We start from the raw sequence: 26,882 nt of genomic DNA, 5'->3' as shown, positions 1-26,882 counted from the left end.
CTATGGTGATCATGAGAACCCAAGTAAATGCACAAAGGGGGAGATTTTCAAAAGAACCCTTAGGGATTTGGGAGCTAAAGTCCCATTGACTTTCAACAAGATTTGTGCAGTCAAAAGCCATGGGTGCTTTTGAAAATCTCTCCCAAAATGTGACAATCCAGGTGGACACAGATCAAGATGAACTAAGCAACCAGGTCCAACGAGAACTCAGTAAATTAGGAAGGCATTCCACTGAGCTGAGGTCTGCACACAGTCAAAATCCCAAATTCATTTTATTCCAGGACGGACACACTCCTTGAGTTTGGGCAGAACAGCCACACTCCTTCTTCAACCCATCCTGGGTTCATGCTGGACTGAGATGAGTCATGACAGGACCAGCTGAGTCATCCAGCCAAGGCTTGGAAATATCTGCACGATTAGAATGTGGATGATGTCAGTCTTCTTAGTAACCAGTCATGCATTAAACAGGAGGAGCTGAAGGTTGGCATCACTGCTAGCCATTACCTCATCCTGCTGAGGTAGGACCTGATCTTGTGGTCCCTTCTGTTCTTAAACTCTATGACTCTATGAGCTCAGATGAAACCAACAGAATAGATAACAAGCACTGGCCACCTGGTCTGCAGCTGATAAAAGGCACTTTTCCACCTAGTCTCCCCACACCAGTCAGAACAGCTCCCCACCCCGGAAATGGTCTCCTCTTCTGTCCACCAGATCTCTGGCAACTGCTAACCCTCTCTTCACACTTTTACAGACAAAGCACCGATTCATTCCATTTCCATCAAATCTTTACGAAACCTGTTTCAAGTTCAAAATACAACCTCCCTGACTACAGATAATTGTCACCTTTTTGAAAGCACAGGTCTGTGTATAATTTAGAAGTCTACTGTTTTCAGAACAAAAGCGAGCAGGAACAATTGCATTTGTGCCCAGAAGATGTATTTGTCTTACAGACTCTTTTATGATTATTATAAAAGTTTTGTGAGCAAGTGTAGTGCTCATGAAAAAGGGTGACGGCTAGAACTGGCCTGAGCTAGACATGTTGGGAGCAGATGTTGTGCAAGCTTCTGTCCACCCCACACATACGTCTAACAATGCACTTCAGTTCTGAACACACTACTGTGATACTGACCTGCTACACCACCCTTAGGAGCAGAGGCTGCCCGTCATGACACACTATATGACAAATTCTATAATGGGTTTGAATGGACTAAGATGAAAATATTGTATTGATTTGGGTTAGGCCTTGATCCTGCAAATACTTATTCACATGCTTATCTTTACTTATCTGTGTAAAGTTAAAAACATACGTAAGTGCTTGCAGAATCTGGGGTTTAGACAGTAAGCTCCTCAGGACACAGATCTTGTCTTTGTCCATGTTTTGTAAAGGACTCCTTACCTTCGTGGAATTTATAGCAAAAATAGAGGGGACTCAGAGATAGGCGATGAGAATGATTTAGAGTCATGGATAATCTCTCATATGAAGAGATTGAAATGATTGCGATTGTTTACCTTACAGAGGAGGCAAATTATAGGGGACACGCTGAAACTATACAAAATAATGGATGCTTTGAGAGGGTAGCTCTCTAGAGAATGTCTGTTCTCTCTGTGTCATAACAAAAGAATTAGGGGATATTCATTGAAGAAAAATTCAAAATTAATATAAGGAAATACTTTTTCATATAACACACAATTGGCCTGTGGAACTCATTGCCACAAGATATCATTGAGGCCAAGAGTTCAGGAGACTTCAAAAAAGGAGTGGACATTTATATGGATAAGGGAATATCCCATATTATAATAAATATTAAAAAATAAACAGGTTTTGAAAGTGATATAAACCCTCAAACTTCACAACATAAGCTAACATCTAACTGTTGAGGGTTAGCAAGACACAGTCGGTGGGGGTAAGTTTAACCCATAACTGCCCACTGCAGGGTTTCTTCCTGTGAAGCATCTAGTGCTGGCTACTATCAGAGACAGGATACTGAACTAGGAGAACTGATCAGATCTGTTATGGCAAGTCCTACTCTCCAAAGACATTTTCACTTGTTTCCAAAAAAGTGAAATTTCTCATCTGTCTTCAGTGGTCTTCAGAGCACTAAACTGCTCTGCCTCTCAGTCCCAAGCATATCTATTGCTTCAAGTGTGCAGTTTACCCTTTTGGTGATTCTAACAGTCTCTATTAATATAACAGTTTCATTTCTAGGGTCTTTGCTGTATGTGGCATTAAGTGATTGATCTGAGGGATTTAAAATCTCTTCTTTTCACAGTCTTTTCTGAAAACTGTTGCCACTTCCCAATTTAGGAAAGGAGGAATAAAGAATCTGCCATGCCATGACAGGCCAGACCATTAGTTTATTAAGTATAGATTGGTATTCTGCATCCTGTAGTGGGCAATACTTGAAACATAGTGCCCCATAATGCAACTGGCCAGCTACACATGAAGGGACTGGGCGGAGTCCCTTTCTGACCTCCACATGTGACCATCTTAAATCTGAAACCCAAGATCATTTATCCCTTTTAAAAATAGCCCCCCACAATATATGATGGACTCAATGATATTCCACACTAACAAATCCCCCCATTTTTACCAGTCATTAGTTCCCTGACAGCTTCCCTTTGGAACTTCAGAGGGTCCGTCTCTCCAGCCCACCTCCAGATTTCAGTTGAACTGTGATGCAGCCCCCTCACCGTCTCTCTGTGCCCAGCCATCTGCAATCTGCTCTCTCTGCATCAGTAGAAAGAATCAGGATGTGCTGCATTGTATTGTCTTGTTTACTGATGCCCTGACAAACTCGTTTTATTTACAAGAAGAAAGATCTCTGAGAGAAAGAAACACAGACATCTCAGTGACTAAAGGACCCAAACTGTCAGGATAGTGTTTAAGCCTTAGGGAAGTTAGATATCAAAAAGGAGCAGGTCTGACTGGACAGCTAGACTTTTAAAGGCTTGGTGGAGGAAAGTCTTTAAGTTGTTAACATGAAATAACAATATCCTCCTGGTACCTGTAGTGACAAATACCACCTCCATCCTGACACCAAACACAATGTTTCAAAGCCAGATGTTGGAGGTGAAAACCTGACAGGGAAAGTATCCTGACCCTGAAGCCACCAGATTTTATACTTTATTCCTCTACATTGTAAATAAATATGAAATGGATCCTGGCAAGAGCAATAGGCCCCAAAATTGGTGGTTTCTCTCTTTTGTCCATACATTCCAAGCTCCATGTCATTCTTTGTGTTATTTTTAAAAAATTTCTAAACCAATGCTTCAAAGCTCTTTCTATTTTAAAAAGTCAGTGGTGGCATCTCATTTTCATAGCAGCCCTACCACGAATCAATATCCAGGTCCCAGCTCTCATGAGCAACCCTACAATAATACACGCCGGACCATAGAGTTTGCTCAATATAACTACAATAGCAAACCAGTGCATGCAGCTCACTGCTCAAAAGCAACCTTACAATAGCATAACAGACTGTGCAACCTCTAACTCATGTGTGTTGCTACAACAACAAACCAGAGTGTGCAACCTCATGCTCATGGCCAGCCCTGCAACAACAAAAGTAATGTAAACATCCCACCCATGGGCTGCGTTTTTGCCACGGCTATCACAGGAGTCAGATGTTTTATCAATGACGTGTTTTATATATATCCCTGGCTTTTGACACTTGGAGACTTTTACAAGTGGCTGAGCGGGGTACGGGTAACAGCTGAACTCATCCCACTGAAAATTTTAAGACCTGACAAGTTAAAACCTGGGCTGCATAGGAGCTGGTGAGAGATGGAACACTCATGTCTTGGGGACTTGTTTGTCACAGAGGATCATGGGATTGCGTGGGGTTTCTACGGAACACATCTTGGAGCTTATTTAGCTGCTTTGAGAGGTGTCTGCCCAGTGCTGCTCCTCTGGGTGAATTTGTGGAGGCTGAGGCAGGAAAGCAGCACTGCAGAAGCAGCACTGACCTTCTCCTAATCATGTTCCTACACTTGCTCCTGCAGCTGTGAGGCTGAGCCAGCCAGCATGACGATAGCAGTTTAAATGGTTTCCGTGCTGTCCCCTAAACCATTTTTGAGCTGTTCCATAAGACCGCCACCCTATCCACGCACAGATCCCTCCAGAAGATCCACTTCTGTGATGATGCCTACAAGAAATTAGTCAAGTAATAATAGCCAGCTGGAGGGGCAACTGGAGACAGTTGTATATTTCTCTTCTTTTAAAACTTTGCAAAATCTCCTAGGCCACAATCCTGCAAACACTCACAGACATGCCTAACAGTACAGCACAGTATTGCAGTAATTGTAGGAAATTAAACGAACCCACAGACCGAGGGTAAGGGAAAAGGATAAGTATTCGCAGGACTGGGGCCTCACACATCAAATGCTGCTGGTAAGGAACTGTGCTTGTATTTGACAGGATTTTGTATATCCTGTTTGACTCTTCCCCCTGTACAGTCAGTTAGACTCTGATACTGCAAACACTTACGCATGTGTTTAACTTTAAGCACATGAGTTGTTTTACTGACTTCAATAGGACGACTCACGCGCTCAGAGTTAACCACATGCATAAGTGTTTGCAGGATCAGGGCATTAGTCAGCTTCCCCTGTTGTGTGTGTGGGTCTTTCACACAGCAACGGGAGAGAGAAAAACATTTACCACAAAAATTGGCAGGTGGGGCTCAGGGACAGGAGTAGCACTTGAGACAACTTTAACTCCCTTTTTGAAATTGAATAGTTTTCAAGTTGATAAATGTCCTCTTTAAGGAACGGTGGAAAGAGACTATGTATGCGCAGTAAACCACGTGATCCGCTAAAGCTGTGAAAGAGCCATTGCTTTATTCTGGAAAACTGAAATGCTTTGTCTATAGAAATGCTGCAAATTCTGCACTTGTTACTCAGGCAAAACTCCCAATGATTCAGCAGGTAGTTTTTCCTGAGTAAAAAAATAAATCTTCTGATATTATTTTTCCCTCCCCTCATTCTTTATCATTACCGATGTGTATAAAACACAGTCTTTGATTTCTGAAAAGTTCATCTGCTCCTGCTGCATATTCCCCACCTGGAGTCAAAATCCTCTCTTTATGACACATAGTTTCCATTGCAGCCAATTGTGATATCACAGACAGACCATTGTGACTTCAACTGGAAAATAAGCAGCAGGACCAGATGAACTCTTCAGAAACAAAGATCCTGTTTTGATGTAAATAACCCTCACAGTAGCAACAAAAACAAAAACAAAAAGTCATGTGAAGAGAAATACAGAAAATATATGATAAACAGAGTTTTCACTTTTCGCTACACAGAATGTTTTTCAAAGTTCTACAACAGACACGGAAGGGTCTTTCATTTTGTTTCCACTGTGTTAAGAAAGCAAACTGGCTTCATCAGCCTTTGGAATATATATTTACTACCCTTTTTTCATTTGGTTTTTAAGACCTCTGTGTCTTGTCCTTGTCCCAGAGTGAGCAAACACTGTTGCTGTGCAAAAGAAACAGCGCTCAGGAAATAACCTACTGGTGTGTTTCCAAATGCTTCATAAATCCACAAGCAGCTGGCAATGCTGCCCATGTTTCTGCAAGAAATTCTTCATATAAGTCACTTATTAATGTGTCTTTTTTTAAAAACCCAACCCCCTCCATCTTGACCCCCCCCCAGACACGTACTGAAAAACAGAGGTTATCACCATAACCAGAAGCAGAACTGAATCAAAGAGGTACTGGTGCCAGCCTGTTGGATGTTTATGAAAAGGACAGGAAGCAGATCCATTGCAGCCCTTGCCATGAGCTCTGACCTGAGAGACAATGCACCTGACTAGCACGCTGAGATACGTGAGAGTGGATGTGCACAAGACATTTTCAAAGAGGCAGTAATGAAATGATATCTCCTACATAAGGCCAAGTCCTAGACAGGTAACATATAGCATTAGGACTTGGATCTTCAAGCTCCCTCCCTGCCTTCCAACTTCAGTCTTCAGCCTCTGGAATTTTATTAGCTCTTCAGAGGGAAATAGGAAAGGAGGAAAACACCTTCTGCACTTCTGATGCCCAACACCCCTTAGGACTGAACTTTTTACAATAAGCTAATGGTGACCCTGTAGTAATGGTGTGATACACAGGAGTGTTACAACAAAGGACTGATAATACTCTACTGACTCCAGGGGCTGCTGTTATAGACTCTGACCCAGATCCACAATGGGGGTTAGAAGATTAATTCCCTTTTAAATCAATGCGAGTTGGATGCCTAAACATCTTTGAAGATCTGGGCCTCTGTTTCTAAATCTGAGTTCTTCAGGCTGATGGGCTTGCTGGCCACCCTCCAGAGGAGGCCAGTCCCTTCAGCAGCCTAACCCAAAAATCCAGCATGGCGTTGCAGCTTTAACTCTGCAACAGAAACAGGTTTAAGAATGACCTTGGGTTTCCCTCTCCCGGACAAATAGAGATCAGGCATTTAGAGTGATTCATTCACACAAGAGTCACCAACCAACTACATACCTGAAGCATGGGGAGTAGAATTCACCACCTTTCAACACCAAAAAACCTGAGCTTCCAGCTGGTGAGCTAAAGAAGCAGTTCACTACTTTAGGTGGTCAAAGGAAGTGATAGATACTGAAGCTAATTTCATTCCAGCAGAGGACAGCAGTACACAGACACACAAACCACTCACTATCTCTTGTCATGGAGCTGACCCATGGTCAACCCTTTCTCTGGTAAGAAAGATTCTAACAGACATCTCCTCCCCTTTTCTTCATCTCCAGTGGTTGTAGGATGCTGAGAAACGGTCCCAGATCTCTTCTGTGAGCCAAAAGGTTGGGGAGGGATGGGGCACTGTTAGAGAAGAACAACCAGAGTTCTCTTGAAGTGGGACACTAGACAACGAGCTTCCACTACCACATAGTCCTTCCCATACCATTTCTTGGTGGGACCAAACACCACGGTGCTGCACTCCGACTTCCACTCTGGCCACAGGCTGAAACCATGAAGTAAAGTAGTCCACTGACTGCCAACGGATGCATGGGGCTCAGTGATAGGCCCTGAAGGGGGAATGAGGTACTGTGATGTGGTGTCTCGGTGTTCTCTCTAAATATTCAGGTCAATGGGAAGTTCCCAGTACAGTGAGAAATTGCCAGAGGCCTGTGAAAAGCAGAGTCCGTAGTCTGTTATTCCACTAGTAAAGGGCCTTCCTTCCAATTGCCAGAACAAGGTTACATATCAAGTGACGTTCAGAAGACACAATGGGACATTCTCACGATCAATTAGCTCAAAACTATGCCTGCTTTTATCCCCTTAGATGTTTGCAAATTCCATATCATTCTTTTAGTGTGTGCGAGGGTGGGGATGTGCAAAGGGGTTCCCATTAAAAAATATTGGTATTGTTGGCTGAAGGGCAAAATCCAAGCCAGTAGCCTAATACTCATGAGTAACCTTACAATAACAAACCTTTGTTTGCAGCCCCACAACTGCCATGACAAACCTATGTGCGAATTCACATGGAAAGGAAGAAGGAAAGGTTTCTGTAGGGAAACTGATTTCATTTACAAGCTGGTATTACAAACAAGAGAGAGAAAAATATACAGATTACCTGGATGGTGTTTTCTTCTGAAAAAGAATGACGTTTGAGTCATTTTGCTCTCTGAAAACTGCAGTGGTAACAAGTAAATAGAAATGTAGTTTATGCAGAAACTCCATGGGAAAAAGTGACTGTGGCATAACCAGATGACTACAATGAGAAGAGGCCCTGGTAGTTACTTGAGTTTAGTTTTTAAACTGTGAATGGATTTTAGGGATTATGGATGTGAGGAACTAATAAATCCCAGTTTGGCTCATAACGAAGGCAGAGGTTATGCAATCTTCTTGTTCAGATACAGCTCTGCAATGCACCTTGGTCTTGAACTGCAGCACTTGAAGGCGTGGGTATCCATACAACTGTAGCAATGCATCTAAATCTTGACTTGTAGCATTCCATGCTCTTCCATTACTAGTCCGGCACGGAGTTTTATAATGACCTGCTATTCCAGTACTGAGCCAACAAAGAAGACACAGCCAAATTTACCAGCCTTTGTGGTGCTTCTGTGACATGGGCAAACATCTCCTAAAGAGTATGATCAAGCCATCTAACTTTTCATTAGTGACATGATCGTAATTTGAGCTAAAACCTCTAGGGTTTAGAGTCTAGTACACTAATTCATGTGCCATTCAGGCCCCCGAGAGGGCAGGAGCTGAGGGAAGAAACCAGAATTCGGTACTCCCTGGATAAAACTCAAGATTTCATTCCTATAACAACCATACCAAATAGCTACATTTCTGATCTTATCCTGATTTAAAATAATGATCAAATGTGGTGATTCGGGCCATTACTGTATAATGCTGTTGAACAGTTTTGGAAAGCCAGCAGAAACTAAATAGTCCCAATAAGAAAAAAAAGCATCCCATTTTTTAATTCCATCCTCTAATTTGCCCCATTTTTTGGCACATCTGTGTTCAAAATCTTAATCTCCTGGTGCAGAGCTTCACCAAGAATATTTTGCTTTAGAAGCTGAAGGCCTAGCATAGCCCTTTTGTTTCCTGATCCAAAAGTGACACCTGTTTACTCATTCTTGTGTACATGTTACATATATATATTTATTACACACAAAAATTACATTAAAGGAATATTATTAAGATTGAAAGTCAAGCACTCACATGTTAGGAAATGCCAGAATTAAGGTGTCCTGTCTAACCCTTAATTCAGTCCCCTTGTGCATATGCATTATGATACAGTCTTTAATGACATGATCACATGAGAATCTCCTTTCTCTTCCTGCAGTCCCCTGCTGTATTCTCGACACACCCTCCAACTTCTGCAACAAATGAGTCATAGGTCCTACAGACAACAGTTTCCTTCACTACACCCTGATTCATCCACAGAGCAGGTCCATGTTACGCACTGAATAAGGTAGGGGAACTATGGAAAAAATAGTAGGTGACTGCACAGGCAACCTTAATTCTGGCATTTCCTGACATGTGAGTGCTTGACTTTGCAACCCTAATAATGTTCTTTTAATGTCATTTTTGCGTGTAACTTCCTTGAATTTTAAAAAAGCGAATTGAAAAAAAACATGTGGCATCATACTGACACCCACATGGGTTGTCAGCACTGTTGGAACCTTTAGTTCAATGACAGAGACCTCTGCCACTTGAGTTAATGAAGTAATTGATAGCAGTAGTAAGTTGTCATACTCTGTGTGGACAAGCAGTAAAGGGGGACGGGACATTTTGCCAATGGAGTTTGAAAAACATTGGCTGACAGCAGAGGAATGATGAGACTCAGGAATCTTGGCTTCCTTTCCAGCCTCTGGAGGGGAGTGCACTCTAATGGGCACAGTCTCTTCTTCCCATACCTAGCAAACTTGTCCTATTCTGCCCCATCCCCTGCAACGTGTTCCTGCCCTGATCCTGTCTCTTCCCCACCTGTGGCTCCTCACCCCAGTGCCATTCTCCTCCCCAGCCAGTCCCAGTCTCCACTCCTCAGACTTCTCATCCCAGTTCTAGTCTCCTTGTCCAGCAAGTCCGAGTCTCACCCTCTCAACGCCCCATCCCCATGCCTGTCCTCCCCAGTCTCAGTCTCCTTCCCCTGCTATTTCCAGTTCCCCTCCCAACCTCCCAGCTCCTTTTCTCCTGTCTCCTTACCCATGCAGTCCCAGTACCCTCATCCAATCTGTTTCTCTCCTCTACCCTGGCCTCCAGTACCACCTCCCACCAGCTCCTTCTTCCCCAGATTCCTTGGCCAAATTCAGTGTCTGCCTCCCCAGCTCCTTATGCCAGTCTCTTTGCCCAGCCAGTTCCAGTTCTCCCTCTGCACTCTGTCTCCTTGTCAGATCTGTCTCCTATCCCCCCTCATCTACTTCCCCCTGCCCCACAGGTTCTCAGTTCCAGTTTTCTTGTCCAGCCAGTCCCAGTCTTCCCACGGGTCCTCATCTGATCTCATTACCCCTCCCCACCTTATTTCCCTTCCTGGCTCCCAAACCTAGTCTCTTTGTCCAGCTAATCACAGTCCCCCAGACTCCCAGTCTCCTTGCCTAACCAGTCCCAGTCTCCTCCCTACTCAGTTTTCCAGGCCCAGTTACCCAGTCTCCATCTCCCACCCGCACCTACCTCCAGTCACAGGCTCTCTTCCTCACCTGACATCTTGTCCCAGTCTACTTTCCTTACCACACTTGCAGGTCTGGCTTTTGTCCCCTCTGCATTTGAAGAAGACAGATTCCTCCATACTGCCTGGGTGCCAGCAGGAGAATCATTGAGGGAACAGGACAGACAGGCTCCCTTCTTTCAGTTCAGATGCCTGGATCCGGATCCAGCCTGGTAAGCAGTGCCCAGAACTGCAATTGCAGGGAAAGTCTGGCTCCACCCCAAGGTGGAGCATGCTCTGTGGGGATGGAATCTTTGGGGAAATTTAGCTGCTAAAGTTTAAGACATCTCTATTGAGCATGCTCAATCTGCAAAAAAATTTAAGGCTTATAACTTGGCCAAATTTGGGTGGATTTTCATGGGGACTGCAAAAGGAAAATCCCTGGCATAAAAGCTACCCTCCTGCCACATTTCAAGTCCCTGCTCCAAAATATGGAGGCAGTAGAGCTTCTCAAAGAAAAGGTTGCCAGCATTTTTTAACATGAGAGGAAAAACTTATTTTTCTCTAGCCTCGTTCTCTGAAACAGTTGAATTATTTTCGTTGAACTCTCCCCAGAAAAATCAGCCTGCAGCAGACATTCGGCATGTAAAATTTGAGCCCAAATGATTACAGTTTGGCAAAGCTATAAGCATCTGAAAACAAGGTCTTATAATGGGAAGTGTTGGCCAGCCTTAATAAAAAGTGGCATTACCAGCCCTGCCTATAAATAATATAAATAGACATGCAAAAGTTTCCTTCATATACTGTGTTATCCAGTTACAGAAGAAACCACATATGCCAGATGTTACACAGACACAATGAAGCCCAACTGAGATGCAAATTGCAGATAAAGCTCTATTTTATTTCCTGGTTCCGTTCAGATAAACAGGAATCATTTATTTCTAATCTTAATGCACAGTAACAAAGTCTTGTTACTCAATTCTGAACAGCAGCTTCTGCTTACAGTCTTACCTCTGTCTAGCCTCCTGTTCTGCTTGCAAGAGAAAGGAAGTTAAATAAAAAGCATTTTGGATACCATGGTGATGAGAAAGAAAGAAAGAAAGAAAGAAAGAAAGAAAGAAAGAAAGAAAGAAAGAAAGAAAGAAAGAAAGAAAGAAAGAAAGAAAGAACCCAGGTGCCAGCGTTCTTCAGAACAATAAATTACTTTTAGTACTATTTTATTAGAAGCATAAAATCCAGCCTTGCAACTGTCCATCAAGTGTGTGCGAGACTCAGAGATGGAGTGAGATGATAAGAGTGCCAGCAAGGGAATTGGCGGAGGAGCCAATTCACTTCATGAATAAGCAAGGTCTATCCCTTGAATAATTCCTGATGATTCCTCTTGCCACCCAAGTTATATTCTTGGTGAATGACGTTATGTGCTGCTCCCCCACCCCAACCACTCATACCACACACACACACACACACACACACACACACTAGATGAACACATGCTTAGTTTCTGTGTCCTGTTCTGAGACCTCACTCCATATTCCTGCCTACAATCAAGTCTCCTGGGTCCGCTAACATCGACTAATGTATTATTTTTAATTACAGGGGGATTTAGAGCAGTGCACTACAATGCTCTCTTTTATTATACCCGCTGTTTCTACTGGATCTGGATATCCACTACATACAGAGTTGCACATTACACAAGTAACACTGCACATTAGATAAGTCTCTCTCTAGAAATGGGATTAAACCAAGATGCAAAATCTTCCCCATTCCTAGAGTATAAATTAATATCTCCACAAAGATATGTACATCAATTTAAAAAAAAAACCCAAACCCATAAAGCAAATTTCTGTAAGAGACAAATGTTTTTTTCCTATTTTGCTTAATAAATAAAACAGCTGGTCTGAGGAATCAGGTCAATCAGTGTCTGGAAAAAGCCCTATCAAAGCTGCTATATAACCTAGTTTTTCAAGCCGCATGAGACATGCTAATATTGTGAAAGCAGCAGCCCATGCTGAGAGAGCCTGTTCCCTCCAGCTTCTGTCCCGTTCAGGTTCGTGGAATGTACTTATGATGGAAGAATGTGGTACTTGAGCTGTCCTGGTAAACAGGTCAGGGAGCCAGGCTTTGAAGAATCATAGAGCAGGTTACATAATATGCTTAGGCCTAAATTTTCAAAAGTGTCTCGTGATATTATCTGCCTCAATTTTTGGGTGCCCAACTTGAGACACTTTAGAGGAACCTGATTTTCAGAAAAAGTTGAGGACGACACTCTCTGGGAATCAGGTCCTTTCAAAGGGTTTCAAGTTGGGCACCCAAAATTAAGACACTCCAAATCACTAGTCACATTTAAGCCTGAGCTTGTATCTAGGATTTTATATCCAGAGATCTCAAAGCTCTTTCCAAAGAAAGGTAAGTCTCATTATACCCATTTTACAGATGCAGAAACTGAGGTACAGTGACATAAAAAGGCTTACCCAAAGTCACACAGCAGGTCAGTAGCAGTCCATTAAAATAAGTATTCTCTCCCCCCAATAAAAAAAGAAGAGGGGAGGAAACTGATAAATATTATCCAGATGCACTAAACATAGTCCCTTGAGTGCTGGGTCCCGCCTCTCTATCCCCCCCACTATACAGCTATTGGACCTCAAGGATTAGCTCCTTCATTGGCAAAGGAAATATTCTTGGTGGGGGAGAGGGACTGAGTAAACCTGTCAGACCTCGCTTGTGTGTGTGTGTGTGTGTGTGTGTGCGCGGAGGGAGGGCAGGGTCACTATCTCTATCCTGGCCTGGTGCAAAGGACAGGCCCTGGAGAGTAGGCTGGAGAAAGATCCTGCTCCACACTCACCCCACAGCGATGGCTCTTGGCCCGTGGGCTGGGCCCAGTTCCCTATTCTGGCTCGTTGGCTCTTGCCACTTGCAGATTTGCTGTAGCGGGCTCCTCTGAATGAGGTGGGGCTAGCCATCTGATCACCCCAAGAAGACAAAAAGCAGGAGGGGAGGAGAGAAGGGGAGGAAAGGTCACCAGCCATGCGAAACACTCCAAACTGAAGCTAGGCCGTTGATGTCAGGGCTAAAAGAGTGAGGGGCCCTGTGGGGGGTTTGTGGGTGAGCCAGAGGGGACTGGAATACAGTAATTGAAGAAGAGAGCCAGGAGTTAGGGGCCTTTGGGCTGATCTGTAGGGTAGATGGACTTGAGTGTTGGGGTCAGCAGAAAGATTCTGGGAGTGGTTGAGTGGCAGGGAGCAGGGGTGTAGAGAGAGGCTGTGGGGGAGAGAAGTGGTTTGGTGAAGGTGGGAATGGGGGAGTAGGGGAGGTTTTAAGAGGAGGGTTTATTGTGGAATGGGGCTCGGGGGAAGGGTGAGCAGTGGAGGGTTTGGGGGTGGAGTTGTGGGAGGGGGTTGAAGGGAGGGGGTGGGAGCTGTGGGAGGGGAGGGTTGGGGCTGCAGCAATGGGGTTATTTGGGGGTCTATGGCGGGGATGAGTGGGGTTAGTGAGAAGAGGTGGGAGCTGTATGGAGGAGTCGGTGGCTACAGCTGGAGACTCACTCTGCCATTTTATCTAACAACAAAAACTATGAATTTAGCCCATTATCTGAATGATTTAGATTGTAAGATTTTGGGGCAGGTTGCAGGGGTGCCTAGCACAACCCACAGCCTGGTTGGGGGCTAGGCCCTCCTGTAATACAAGTTATAGTAATATATTTTCTCCAGAACAAGTACAGCATATGTAGTAGCTGTGCAAGCTTCCTCCACACGGTCCTGCCCGTGTGCCTCAGCCTAGACCTCAGCCTTTGCCCTCTTGGCCTGAAAGGTACTAGCTAGTATCCATAGGAAACTGGACTGAAGACACACCACAATTCACTGCACGTACTGTAGGCCACCACATAGTCATCAGCTGGTATTAGCTTAGAGTCATACCAGCGCGAGCTGGTATTCTAGAGGTGAAAGGCCACTCTTTCATATTAACATTTAATTTAGGGATGCTGGCTCACGAGAAATGACCCGGCTGTGGGACAAAGACTTTGGGAGAGGGGGGCTGATTAGCGACTCCACATGCCTTCCTTTTTCTGCTTAACATTTTGTTTTAATTGAGAAACCAAAGAAGGAGTTTTACATCTGTATTTATCTTTCACAGTCCCATGGTATGTTGGACTAAGTTACAGATGTTAGCCAGTAAATTCCTGCTGTTTCCTCAGAATCCCTGACACTTGTAAAGCGACTGACCCACCTCCCTTCACACTACATCTGGTTTACCTCTGCGGAAAATGATTCTGTTTGCAATAGATGGATGATTGCAGACATGCACTCCAGCTACATTCAAGTAGAGCACAGCTGAATGTACCTGGGGCATCCAGTCATTCCACGATACCAGTGTAATGTTCAAGGCCTGTGACAGTGTGGTAGGGGTGAAGAACAGGGTGAATGCTGAGCCTATATTTCATGGGGTTGCCCCACTTATCACAGTCAAGCCATATGACTTGCTTTTAGGATGTTAAAGCACCTGAGCAGAGTTCAGGCATGGCAATATGTCACAAGATTGTGCCACTACATTTGGAAGCAGTGAAATGTCACCAGCAGCATGGTCCTGGGGATAGTGCACCAGACTGGGACTCAGGAGACCTGGATTCTACGCTTGGCTCTGCAACTGACCTGCTCTGTGACCTTGAGCAAGGCACTTCACACCTCTGTGAGATTGTGTTACCCTCTCCACCCTTTGTCTATCTTGTCTCTTTACACAGCAAGTTGTTCAGGGAAGAGACTGTATCTCGCTATGTCCGTGTTTAGTGCCTAAAATAGCAGGACCCCAATCTCAGTTGGGGTATCTAGGCACTAATGTAATATAAATAAAAATAATAACCGTGTGTATCAATGCGATGTCATAGCAGCATGTGACAATGTCATTAGGTCATGCTGGAACATTTCTGCAACCAGGCAGACTCACAAAAGACAACCACTAGCACCACTCACTGCTCATGATACAACCCTTACTCAGGTTCCATGGACCTGCCTGCATTTTGCCTGGCATAAGCCACTGCTACCCATTCTGTACTCTCACAAGCACTGAGTTCACTACATACACCTTTCCAAAACACAGCTTAGTGACACCAGTGGGACACTGCCCTGCCTCTTGTATCGAATACACAAGAGTATTTCTCATCCTCAGGATATGAGTATCCCCTCTCACTGTGGGCCCTAATTCCTAGCACTGCTGATGGGAATGACACACATCCAGAGGAAATACACCACCAAGGGATCAGTGAGACTTTTGTTGAAAGGGTGCAGGAATACTGGGGAGTCCATTCCTCATTCCACTTTTAAAGCCCCCCATACTCCCATCTGCCCCATTCCCTCATAGTTACTCACCTTGTTACCCATTCTAGGAGAACCTTCTGCAGTACTGGGTAGAGAGACATAAAAAGAAACCACCAGTTCCACTTCCACACTCCCTCCTGGCAGAGCCCTTTCTCTTTTCTTAAACATCTCCCTGTGCCTGGCTGTTTTATAATCCCCACTGAGCATCCCATTAACTCTTACATTGCTGTGCCCTCCCTCTCTCTCCCTGAAAGACCAGATAGAGCCAAGGCAAGACGAAGGGAAACCTGGATCAAAAATGAACAATTGGAATCAAATTGGAAGAATCAAAGTAAGATAAAGGAGTAAGTCAGTCACTTTTTCCAGCTTTCTTTTAAACAGAGGATTTAGCAGTCTGTGAAGTGATTTGTTCTGTGGACATTTATATACAGTAGATGCTTACTTCCCCCTTGCTAATCTCCTCTTGCTTATTCATACTATGAGGTCATTTGCCTCTGCTGGTAACATCATGGTAAATCACACAGCTTGCCCTTTGAGGTCTGAATTAAAAATCCATCTTGGATCACAAGAGAAATTGAGCTGGATGGTGTCATCCCCCATTTGTGCACTTCGCAAAACCACAGCACAACCCACAGCAGCCAGCCATCAGTCTGTGGCTCAAGAGATGCCCAGGCCCAAAAGCCCAGCTAGGACCAGGGCTGCATATCAGGACTGAAGTGCTTTGGCAGAGCGACGTAGGGTTCCCATTTCCTAGAGCGGCACTGGGAGTTGCAGGACATCGCTGAAGTGTATTGATGGGGGCTGGTTATGTGATCAGTACTAGAATAGCAGGGAGTGCTGCAGGTCAAGTTAGGACTGAGCCACACAGATAGAACTGGAGCGGGGGCAGACTTAGAAAGGCAGGAAATGCTATAGGTCATTCCCCACTGAGGTGCATTAGTCCTGCTGTGTGGAGAGGTTCGCATAGCACACACATTGGGGGAGGTGGTGGAATCCAGAGCCTTCTGATTTCACAATGCCAACAAACTGAAAAATAAGAAAGCTCCTTTCTCCTACAGACATTTTAGATAAATCCCCATTTGGGGTAAGGAGCAAGGAAAACTGTGACAAAAAGGAATGACCATCACACAGCCCCTCCAGGATGGGCGTGTCTCATGCACAGCTGACTTTCTGGGCCCACAAAGGCCACAGCCTCTTCTTCCACAAAGAGAACCTTGAGAGTTTAACTAGTGGCTAGTGCTCCAAAGTCTGTCACCATGCCTTTCCCCTTCAGATATTGGGGTATTCATGACCCCTGTTACAATCACCCAGGGCTGGCCTGTGGGAGTTTGGTAGGGTTACCATTCGTCCGGATTTACCTGGACATGTCCTCCTTTTTGTGTTAAAAATAGCGTCCGGGGGGGAATTTGTAAATCACTCAAAATGTCCGGGATTTCCCCCCCATGCAGAGCGAGGCGCGGCTGGGAGGGCTGCAGGAAAGTCAGCCGCTGGCATGGGGCTCTGGCAGCCAGAGCCCTTCCCCCTGCAGCTTGCCGGGCTGGACTCCGGAGCAGCTGTAGAGCTTCTCCTCCCCCCGTCCCGCCCCCCCTCCCTGCATTCTGAGCCGGCTCCTCCTCCCCTGCAGCCCAGCGCCCCGCTCCGGCAGCACTGTGCAGGGGCAGGGACCGGGTTGTGTGTTGCGCTGGGGAGCTCAGCCACATGTCCGGCTCGCACAGAGCCCAACACCATGTTCTGAGCGGCAGGGTAAGGGGGCCAGGGGGCAGGAGAAGGGGCAGGGAGGTTCTGGAGGGGGCAGTCAAGAGACGGGGGAGAGGTCGGGAGTTCGGGGGGGGGCTTTTGGGGGGGTGGAGAAGGTTTTGGGCAGTCAGGGTACAGGTAGGGGGTAGGGTCCTGGGGGGCAGTTGGGGGGGGTCTTAGGAGGGGGCAGTTAGGGGACAAGGCACAGGGAGGCTTAGGTCGGGGGTGGGGTTCTGGAGGGCAGTTAGGAGCAGGGGTCCCAGGAGGGGGCAGTCAGGGGACAAGGAGCGGGGGGGGGGGGTGTTTGGGAGTTCTGGGGGGGGCTGTCAGGGGGCAGGGGTGGGGAGAGGGATCGGAGCAGTCAGGGGACAGGGAGCAGAGGGGTTTAGATGGGTTGGGAGTTCTGGGGGAGGCTGTCAGGGGGTGGAGAGTGGTTGGATGGGGCGTGGGAGTCCCAGGGGTCTGTCCGGGGGTGGGGGTGTGGATAAGGGTTGGGGCAGTCAGGGGACAAGAGGCAGGGAGGCTTAGCTAGGGGGTGGAGTCCTGGGGGGCAGTTAGGGGCAGGGGTCCCAGGAGGGGGCAGTCAGGGGACAAGGAACGGGGGGAGGGTTGGGGGTTCTGAGGGGGGCGGGAAGTGGGAGGGGCAGGGGCAGGGCTAGGGCAGGGCTCCTCCCGTCCTCTTTTTTGCTTGCTGAAATATGGTAACCCTAGAGTTTGGAAATGGGTCGACGATGTTTAAGGGGACCTCAGACCAGTCTGCAGTGCTGAGGGGAAGTGTGTCTTTAATGGCATCAGGGTCACCAGAAACTGCTTCTCAGCCACTTACAGCTGGTGAGCCAACTCTTCTGCTGAGCAGTCAGCGTGGCCTATAGCTACAAGGGATGGAAGACTCGGGGCAGCTCGACAGCGTGAGAGACAGACTGGTCTGGTGCAGGGGTTCTCAACCTTTTGGGGCTCTGGATAGACGCATTTGTAAATATTGATGGCCTGTTGTGACCCAGTAAATTGGGGAGAGGAGAAGGGGTCGGGTCCTGCCCCCAGAGGGGTGGGAGGCTTTAGAGGGTGGTCGTAGAGCTCTGTGCGAATACACAAATATGTATCCGCATCCGATCCGTGAGTTGCAAAAATTATCTGCGGATTTGCAGGGCTCTACACTGGGGCCTGGACTGAGGCTCTGAGGCACACCCCCTCCGGAGCCCGGTAGGGGAGAGACACGCTGGCAGCTGTGCGGAGCCGCGGCGGGCCCTCTACCTGCCTTGGGCTGGGGGCCCGAGCAGCCCCCCGCCCAGTGTCCCAGCCCCCCGCCCAGGGCAGGTGGAGTGACGCAGGCTCCCCACAGCTGCCCCCACGCGGCTCTCCCCAGGGAGTGGGGTGGCTCGGAGCCGCAGCCCAGCCACGATAAGAGTCGGGCGGGCAGCTGTGTAGAGCCGCAGAGGACCCTCCACCTGCCCTGGGCATGGGGCCCAAGCAGCCCCCGGCCCTTGTCCCTGCCCACCAGGCCCTCTGCCCAGGGCTCGTACCATCAGAGCCCTGCATGGATACAAAATTTGTATCCGCATCTGCGCTGCTATTCACAGAAATGGTCCATGGATATAAAGTGGATACCCACAGATTTGCAGGGCTCTAGTGGTCGGGTCCAGCCCCTCGGTGGGATGACCTGTGACAGTCCAGTAATCAGGCCGGGGGGATTGGGCCTTGTCGCCATGTGGGGGAGGCCCTCTGGAGGGTTGGGTCCTGCCCCAGGGGAGTGGGTCCTGTGGTAGGAGTTTGCAGAGCCCTCTCTACAGCAGCAGCTGCTGCAGCTCTGGTCCCGCGGGGCTGACTGGGATAATCTCCTCACTCCAGGCATTGTGACCTCGGGGGTCGCAGCACTGCTCAAGTTTGGCCCAGGCCCCCTCATCTGGGACCATCTGGGCCAAATTTGTGTGAATGGCTTTGTGACCTGACACACAAGGTCACAGCGCCACTCACTCAAATTTGGCCTGGCCAGCCCTGCAATTGTCATGATGGAGGGGCAGCTGGGCCAAACCTGAGCAGTGCTCTGATCCTGCACACCAGCTCACCACACGCAAAGCAGGCAACTGAGTTCAGCCAGCCCCACGGGACTGGACCTGCCATGTGACCCTTTGAAATATTCTGGTGACCCAGGACGGGGTCGTGACCCACTGGTTGAGAAATCTGTGGTCTAGTGGACTAAGCATGGGACAAAGAGCAAGGGGCTCCTGTGTTATAATCCCAGTGTTGATACTGACTCTGTTCCTGGATTTAATGTATTCCCTTAGACCAAGGTTTTCAGAAGCGGACACTGTTTTTGTGGTTAAGGGTTTTTGTGTGTCTCCACACAAGCACTGAGGCTTCCAGAACCAGTGATAATTTTTGAAAATGCTGGTCTTAACCATTCTCCCTTAGGGTGTCCATATTTTCCCAAAGGACCCCTCTCCCCCCGGCACAGGGCTGGCCCAAGCCCTCGGTCCCCCTCCCTCCCAGGCGCTTGGAGCCAGCCCCAGCCCCCCACACCCTCCCTCGTGCACGGGGCTACCTAAAGTCACCCTCGCCCCCCTCCATGCAGGGTGGGCCAGCGGGCCCGAGCCGCTCTCCCTAGCCCCCCCTTCAGCATAGGGCTGACATTACCACAATTCCCCTCCCAATTGATGAGCAGTTGGCAAGAACAAACGGGGCAAGTGCCCAGTTTTTTGTCAAAAAAGTCAGGATGGCTGGGACAGGGCCTAAAAAAAGGACTGTCCTGGCCAAAACAGGAGGAATGGTCACCCTACCTATCTAAACAAATAGGGATAATAATACTTAACCGCCTTGTTCACTATAATGATTAACTTGTTCATGTGTATAAAGTTCTACAGAAGTGCTAATAAAAGCCCACTGGCATGTACACAAAACCCGTTCCAGACCCTTGGGGGGGGGGGAGGGGGGAAGGTGCCAAGACCCTCCTCACAACGGGGTGAGCCAGTGTTCGCTGCTCCTGCCCCGTGGGGTGGCGCCACAGACTGGATGAAATTAACCATGGGGCCAGATCCAGCCCGTGTGCCCTAGGTTCCCCACACCCAGGGCCGGCTCCAGGCACCAGCCCACCAAGCATGTGCTTGGGGCGGCGCCTGGAGGGGGGCGGCGTGGCGGGGCCCCCGCCGGTCGGGGAGAGCGGCCCTGGCCGGGCTCGCCGCCCTCCCACTGGTGCTCCGGCCGCTGGGGGCTCTCCGCCCTCCCCCCAGCGCTCTGGCCGCCAGGGAGAGCGGAGAGCCCCAGCCGGGCTCTCCGCCCTCCTCCCAGCACTCTGGCCACCGGGGGCTCTCCGCCCTCCCCCCGGTGCTCCGTCCGATCGGGGTTTGCGGGCCCGCGGCCGGGCTCGGCACCCTCCCCTGCCGCGCTGGTGGGGGTTAAGGAGGGGGGCGGCGGGTGGCTTTTTTGCCTAGGGCGGCAAAAAAGCCAGAGCCGGCCCTGCCCACACCTGCCCTACACGTAGGAGCCGGAGGGGGGACATGCCGGCTGCTTCCTGGGAGTAGCGTGGAGCGGAGGCTAGCAGGAAGCCTGCCAGCCCCACTGCGTGGCACCGCCAACCGGACAGTCAGTGATCAGCTCTGCTGACCAGAGCTGCCAGACTCCCTTTTTGACCAGGTCGAAAACCGGTCAAAAACCGGACACCTGGTCACCCTACTCTAGCAGCTATGGACCTCATGGCCCACAGAAACCTCTTGAAAAAGTTTTTTGTAGTGTTAGCAACTATGAACAGGCCCAAGCACGAGCAGCTCAGCTCAGCTCCTGCAGCACAAGACTGGTGGTGGTCTGAATATCCTTCTCCCCTTCTTATGTGACGTGAATCATTGAAAGTTCAGAAGTGCCCCAAAGAATCACCTTGCTGACCCTGTGCCTAGAGGTGAGATCACGGTGCACAGGAGCTGGTTACTTTTTGTGAGGGATGGGGACAAAAAATTGTTTTGTAGGCCCACCACAAAAGGCTCAGGCCAGCTCTGGCACCATGTCACTCAGCAATGACGTCCTGCAGCCGCTTAAAGAGCAGCCTTGAGGGGGCTCCAGTGTCAGCCTCAGCCAATCCTCTTCAGCCAGGAAGCTGGTGGTCAAGGTGTGAGATATGGAAGGTATGGGAGGATGACAGTTGTACATTGACGTGGGGCTGAAAGTGGAAGGAATGTAGAGCCCCAACGGGGAAAAAAATAGGCAAAGGCATGATGTGCCTGGAATGAATCATAAAAAACTACAACTCACCATTTATTTTCATATCCGCTCTCTAATGCTTGACTAATGCTAACAGTGGAATTCTTACGGCATCCATGTCATCCCTGCAAATACTGAGTGAATTACTTTGTGGCTGGGCTATGGACTATGGCACCGAACAGCACAGTCATTACCAGTGATTGGATGATGAACAACAGCTCCCAAATTCCTCTTGTCCAATGCTAGTGACACTAAGATGCAATTTGAAGAGAGACAGACTGAGCCAGAGAGAGAAAGTTTTGACTCAACCTATTGAAATAACACTGGCTGTCACTGCCTCCCACTGGGTCTTGTATCAGTGGATACCATCTCCTCCCTCCTCTCACCTCTTCACACCCAGCCCCAGGTGCTAAAAGTGGTGTCAGGAAAGCCACCAGTGTGGCAAGAGAGCATGGCAGGAAGTCACAGCCCCAATCATCACAAGCACATTGGCTGTAGAACTGGAGCTGAGATAAATCTAACACGTGACTTCTCCTTCCCCCCCCCCTTTGTACACAGCATCTGGGGGAGGGGTGTGATGCTGGGACAACGAGATGAAAAATAACAAATGGGATTTCGCCCTGGTTTTTAAGTTGTAATGCTTTCAAGTGAATCAGTGTAGATAAAAGATACATGATTGACAGAGAAAGTCCTCTCCTCCCAAAACAGATACAGCCTAGGCAGGGGCAGTGCAAGTTTCCTCCACGCCCCATGGCCAATGCACTGCAGTTACATTCTGGAGGGACTCCTTTCAGAAGTGAAAAGGATCTTCGGTCCTAGATATCTCCGCAGGGATTGTCAATAAAAGTGCCAACGGTATTCTTATTTCTTGTGATGCAGACTCCTGCCCACCAGCATGTGGGTGAGGCCACAAAATGGTAATAATCTTTGGTTACTACCAGGCTGGGATGAATTTGAACTGTAGACCTAGACTCCATATTCTCACTCCCCTGAGACAACTAGTCCCCTCTGCTTTTTTCTTCTGATAACATATAAAAGACAAAAAATCCATAGATCTCTAGTTCGGGAGGTTCCAAAGTCTTCATCTTCACTCCCAAAACAATGTGCAAAATAGAAACTGAAAGCCTCCCTTGATCAAACTGCAAAATTATATCAGAATGAGTCCAAACTAAATTCTCACTTTTGTGAAGTCAGTGCATAGTTGGGGGAAGGAGAAATCTCCTTAACACTGGAACGAAATGCACTTACGCAAACAGGATTCAGGATTTACATCCATCTCCTAGCCTTCAGTTTGTGTTTTTCTTTTAGCCTTGGTTAATAAACCATCTGTCTTCCTACAAAGGTCAACAGTCACCTATGATCCCTTCTCTAGTTCTAGACATATAGTACAAAATCCTGCAAAGATGCTTATGGCTCTCAATTCCCACAGACTTTGATGAGATTTGAGGGGACTCAGGATGTCACAGGAGGCTCTCAGCAGCCTACAGGCTCCTCCCCCTACATGTGTACACACCTGTCCAAATATACACAGGCATGTATACATGCACTCCCACATCACACGCATTCCTAAAACTTAGGGTGACCAGACGTCCAGATTTTATAAGGGCAGTCCCGATTTTTGGGTCTTTTTCTTATATAGGCTCCTATTACCTCCCACCCCCATCCCAATTTTTCACATTTGCTGTCTGGTCACCCTACTAAAACTACAAGTCAGCCTCCAAAGCAACTCAGCAGTAATTCAGCAGACCTCCTGCCTCCATTCTCGAAAACTAGGCCTGCCTAGTTTCTCTTCCATGTGTTTCTCCTAAAGCAACAGCACAAGTGTCTATAAGTGAAGAGCCTTTAAAGTAAAATAAATTGACTGTTACAGGCCCCAAAAGTCCTGGGAAATGAGATGAAGAGGGGGAGCCAGACCCTTAGCTGTTGGGAAAAGGTGCAGAGCTCACTGAGGCCCAGACCTGAGGATGTGGCTGCAGCAAGGTTCTTTCTTTGCTGTCTATAACATTCCTTTGCTGAAAAATTCAAAGAACAGTCATTACAAATAAATAAATAAATAAGAATGAAAAGAGACAAGATACCAGCCCAAGCCCGGGGTGATTATCAATAAGCTGAAGAGCGCTTGGTGCCAGCAACGGGCTGAGCCTTGTATTCTCACAGACAAGCAACTCCAGCCCCTGGCACCACGGCCAGGGTCAGGAGCTGTGACTGCACGGGTGCCAGATGAAGGGGCTGACTGTGTAAAGAGCAGCTGTGGGGGGAGGGGGGAGGGAAGGGGAGGTGGGCATGAGAGGGGAGAGAGGGGCTGCTTCTATCTGAGCTCCTTGCAACAGCAAAGCTGCCTGTAGAAGGCTGGCTTCTTTGCAGGGAGGGAATCTGTGGGGGTGTTATTTGCTACCAGCAACTAGCTGTGTCCATTGCTAATGCCAGTAGAGAGAAGCAATTAGGATGGGGAGGGGGGAGAGAGAGGTTCTCTGTGAAGATAAATATAGTGACATACAAAGCTAAATCTGTGCAGATGCGCTGGATAATAGGAGCGATCTAATTGGCTAGTCATAGAATCATAGAAATGTTGGTCTGGAAGGGACCTTGAGAGGTCATCAAATCCAGCCCCCTGCAGTGAGCCAGGACCAAGTAAACCGAGACCATCCCTGACAGGGCTTTGTCCAACCTGTTCCACAACCTCCCTTGGAAGCCTATTCCAGTGCTTAACTGCCCTGACAGAAAGAATTTCCTAAAATCTGACCTAAATATCCCTTCCTGCAGATTAAACCCATTATTTCTTGTCCTTCCTCCAGAAGACATGGAGAACAAATGAGTACAGTCCTCTTCATAACAGACCTTGATTTAAAAATTGTCAGTTATGTAGAATCCACCACACCCTTTGTTAAGTTGGTCCAATGGTTAATTACACTTACTGATAAACACTTACACCAGTCTAAATTTGTCTAGCTTCAACTTCCAGCCATTGACTCATGTTATACCTTTCTCTGCTAGATTGAAGAGCCCATTATTAAATATTAGTTCCCTGTGTAGGTACTTACAGACTGTGATCAAGTCACCCCTTAACCTTTCCTTTGCTGAGCTAAATAATTGAGCTCCTTGAGTTTATCACTATAAGGCATGTTTTCTAATCCTTTAATCATTCTCGTGGCTCTTCTCTGAACCCTCTCCAATTTATCAACATCCTTCTTGAATTTGTGGGCACCACACACAGTATTTCAGCAGTGGTCACATCAGTGTCAGATACAGAGCTAAAATAAGCTCTCTGCTCCTACACAAGATTCCTCTGTTTATGTATCCAAGCATTACATTAGCCCTTTTGGCCACAGCTTCACACTGGGAACTCATGTTCAGCTGATTATCCACCAATAACCCCAAACCTTTTTCAGAGTAACGGCTATCCAGGACGGTGTCCCCCGTCCTGTAAGTATGGCTAGGGTGACCAGATAGCAAGTGTGAAAAACTGGGACCAGGGATAGGGGGTAATAGGCACCTATATAAGAAAAAGCCCTGAATATCGGTATTGTCCCTATCAAATCAGGACAGCTAGTCACCCTAAATATGGCATACAGTCTTTGTTCCTAGATATAAATATTTACATTTAGTCACATTAAAATACATATTGTTTGCTTGTGCTCAGTTTACCAAGTGATTACATTCCCAGGCTCTCCCCTGAACCCTGTAGCTTTAGAGTCTTCTAGTATTACTGTCTTTATTTCACAATAGCCAGGAATTTTTTTACACACACAGGCTGATTTTTTTTCAGGAGTCTATGGGAGTTGGGTGCCCAACTCCCACTGAACATCAGTGGATTTAGAAAGCCTGAGTCCTTTATGTCTCTTGGCAAATGCCATCCACAGTTCATTGCCATGAAAACCCTGGATGGGCTAGAAATCTATGCCTGGATTTTTAGAAGCTCTCTCTTGACGTGTTAAAATGTTTTGGCAATGTCCTTATCACTTACATTGAAAACCCCTGAGGGTAGGGATGAGATGTTTTCTGTCTGCAAAACCCTGGTTCTGCAGTCAAATAAAATCATACATAAACCCCAGTAATCCCAGTGGCTTCTGGAGCAAGGGGGCAGAATGGGGTGGCCCTCACATCTACCTCACTGCTTCCCAAGCTATGGGTTGTGTATCTCCAGTTGGCTGTCCATGTAGGTTGGGAGCTTGTTTGCTTTCTCTGTGTCGAGTCTTCTGCTGGGGTAGATTTGCTCAGCCATCTACAACCAGCCACAAATGCCAGAAACACCCAATAAGGCATTGTGCCAGTTGTACAGTGCTATAGAAACTGTCACAGGGTGCACCTGAAGAGCAGTGGTCATGAATGGCTGAATGTGGGGTCAGAGGAGGAGAATTGGTTGAGAGTGCCTATTCTGCTATGATTTAATAAATAAATACATAAATAAACAAAATCATAATAAATAATAATAATAATGGACTACTTTAATGTTAGCAACTTTTTTTAAATGGTGTCTTCCAGGCTGGGACTTGAAAAGGCTGTTTGAGTTGGGGTTTAGTAACGGAGAAGGCACTGGCAGACCTTCCCCACCTGAGCTGCTGTGCAACGTACCATACCTACAAATTCACACATATGCTGAGCACAGGGCAACTCTCAGCTATTGCTTTAATGGCTAGTGCACTGGGAAATAAGAATGTCACTCACTAACACTCCCCTATCTCCAGACACAAGGCTTCCCCTTTCCTCCTGTCTCCTCCCACCACCTGATGTATTTTACAGTGACTGGCTGCCAGTGGCATTCAACCAAGCTAGCAGAGAAAAGCTATGTCTACACTGCAATAAAAGACCCATAGCACGGCTGTGACTGGCCCAGGTCAGCTGACTGGGGTTCGCAGGGCTCAGGCAGAAGGACTATAAAATTGCAGGGTAGATGTTTGGCTTGGGCTGGAGCCCAAGGTCTGAGAGCCTGCAAAGGGGAAGGGTCTCAGAGACCAGGCTCCACCCCACACCTGAGGGTATGTCTACACTGCAATTAAACACCCACGACTGGCATGTGTCAGCTGACTAGGACTCACGAGGCTCAGACTGTGGGGCTGCAAAATTGCAGTTTAGATATTCAGACTAGGACTGAAGCCCAGGCTCTGGGATCCTGCCCCATTGTGAGGTCTCAGTATGAGCCCAAATGTCTACACTGCAATTTTACAGCCCAGTAGCCCAACCCCTGCAAACCCGAGTCAGCTCACATGGGCCAGACGCAGGTGTTTAACTGCAGTGTAGACATAGCCTGAATGTCTACATGGCAATTTTCAACCCCGCAGCCTGAATTCACAAGTCTGAGTCAGCTGACTTGGGTTCTGAGACTCGGTGCCACAGGTTTTTTATCGCTTCATAAACATAAACCCTAAGACAGGGGTAGGCAACCTATGGCACAGGTGCCAAAGGCGGCACACAACCTGATTTTCAGTGGCACTCACACTGTCCGGGTCCTGGCCACCGGTCCGGGGGGGCTCTGCATTTTAATTTAATTTTAAATGAAGCTTCTTAAACATTTTAAAAACCTTATTTACTTTACATACACCAATAGTTTAG

General features: G+C 47.4%; 1 protein-coding gene across 9 annotated transcripts in view; it reads right to left on the bottom strand.

Annotated features, from left to right (window-relative positions):
- HIPK2 (homeodomain interacting protein kinase 2) overlaps positions 1 to 26,882 on the bottom strand; it is a 201,101-nt gene that overhangs the window by 155,133 nt on the left and 19,086 nt on the right. For 5 of the 9 annotated variants that reach the window (XM_005296409.5, XM_065565588.1, XM_005296405.5 and 2 more), the window contains exon 2: positions 12,944 to 13,061. The exons of the other annotated variants lie outside the window; for them this stretch is intronic. In XM_005296409.5, the coding sequence (XP_005296466.2) occupies positions 12,944 to 13,061 (118 nt within the window). The remainder of the gene's footprint in view (positions 1 to 12,943; positions 13,062 to 26,882) is intronic. 9 annotated transcript variants of the gene reach the window in all.

The sequence above is a fragment of the Chrysemys picta genome, chromosome 1 (genome assembly GCF_011386835.1).
Source record: "Chrysemys picta bellii isolate R12L10 chromosome 1, ASM1138683v2, whole genome shotgun sequence".
NCBI lineage: Eukaryota > Metazoa > Chordata > Testudines > Emydidae > Chrysemys > Chrysemys picta.
Note: the sequence above shows the minus strand (reverse complement) of the source record. Positions and strands in the feature narration are given on the sequence as shown.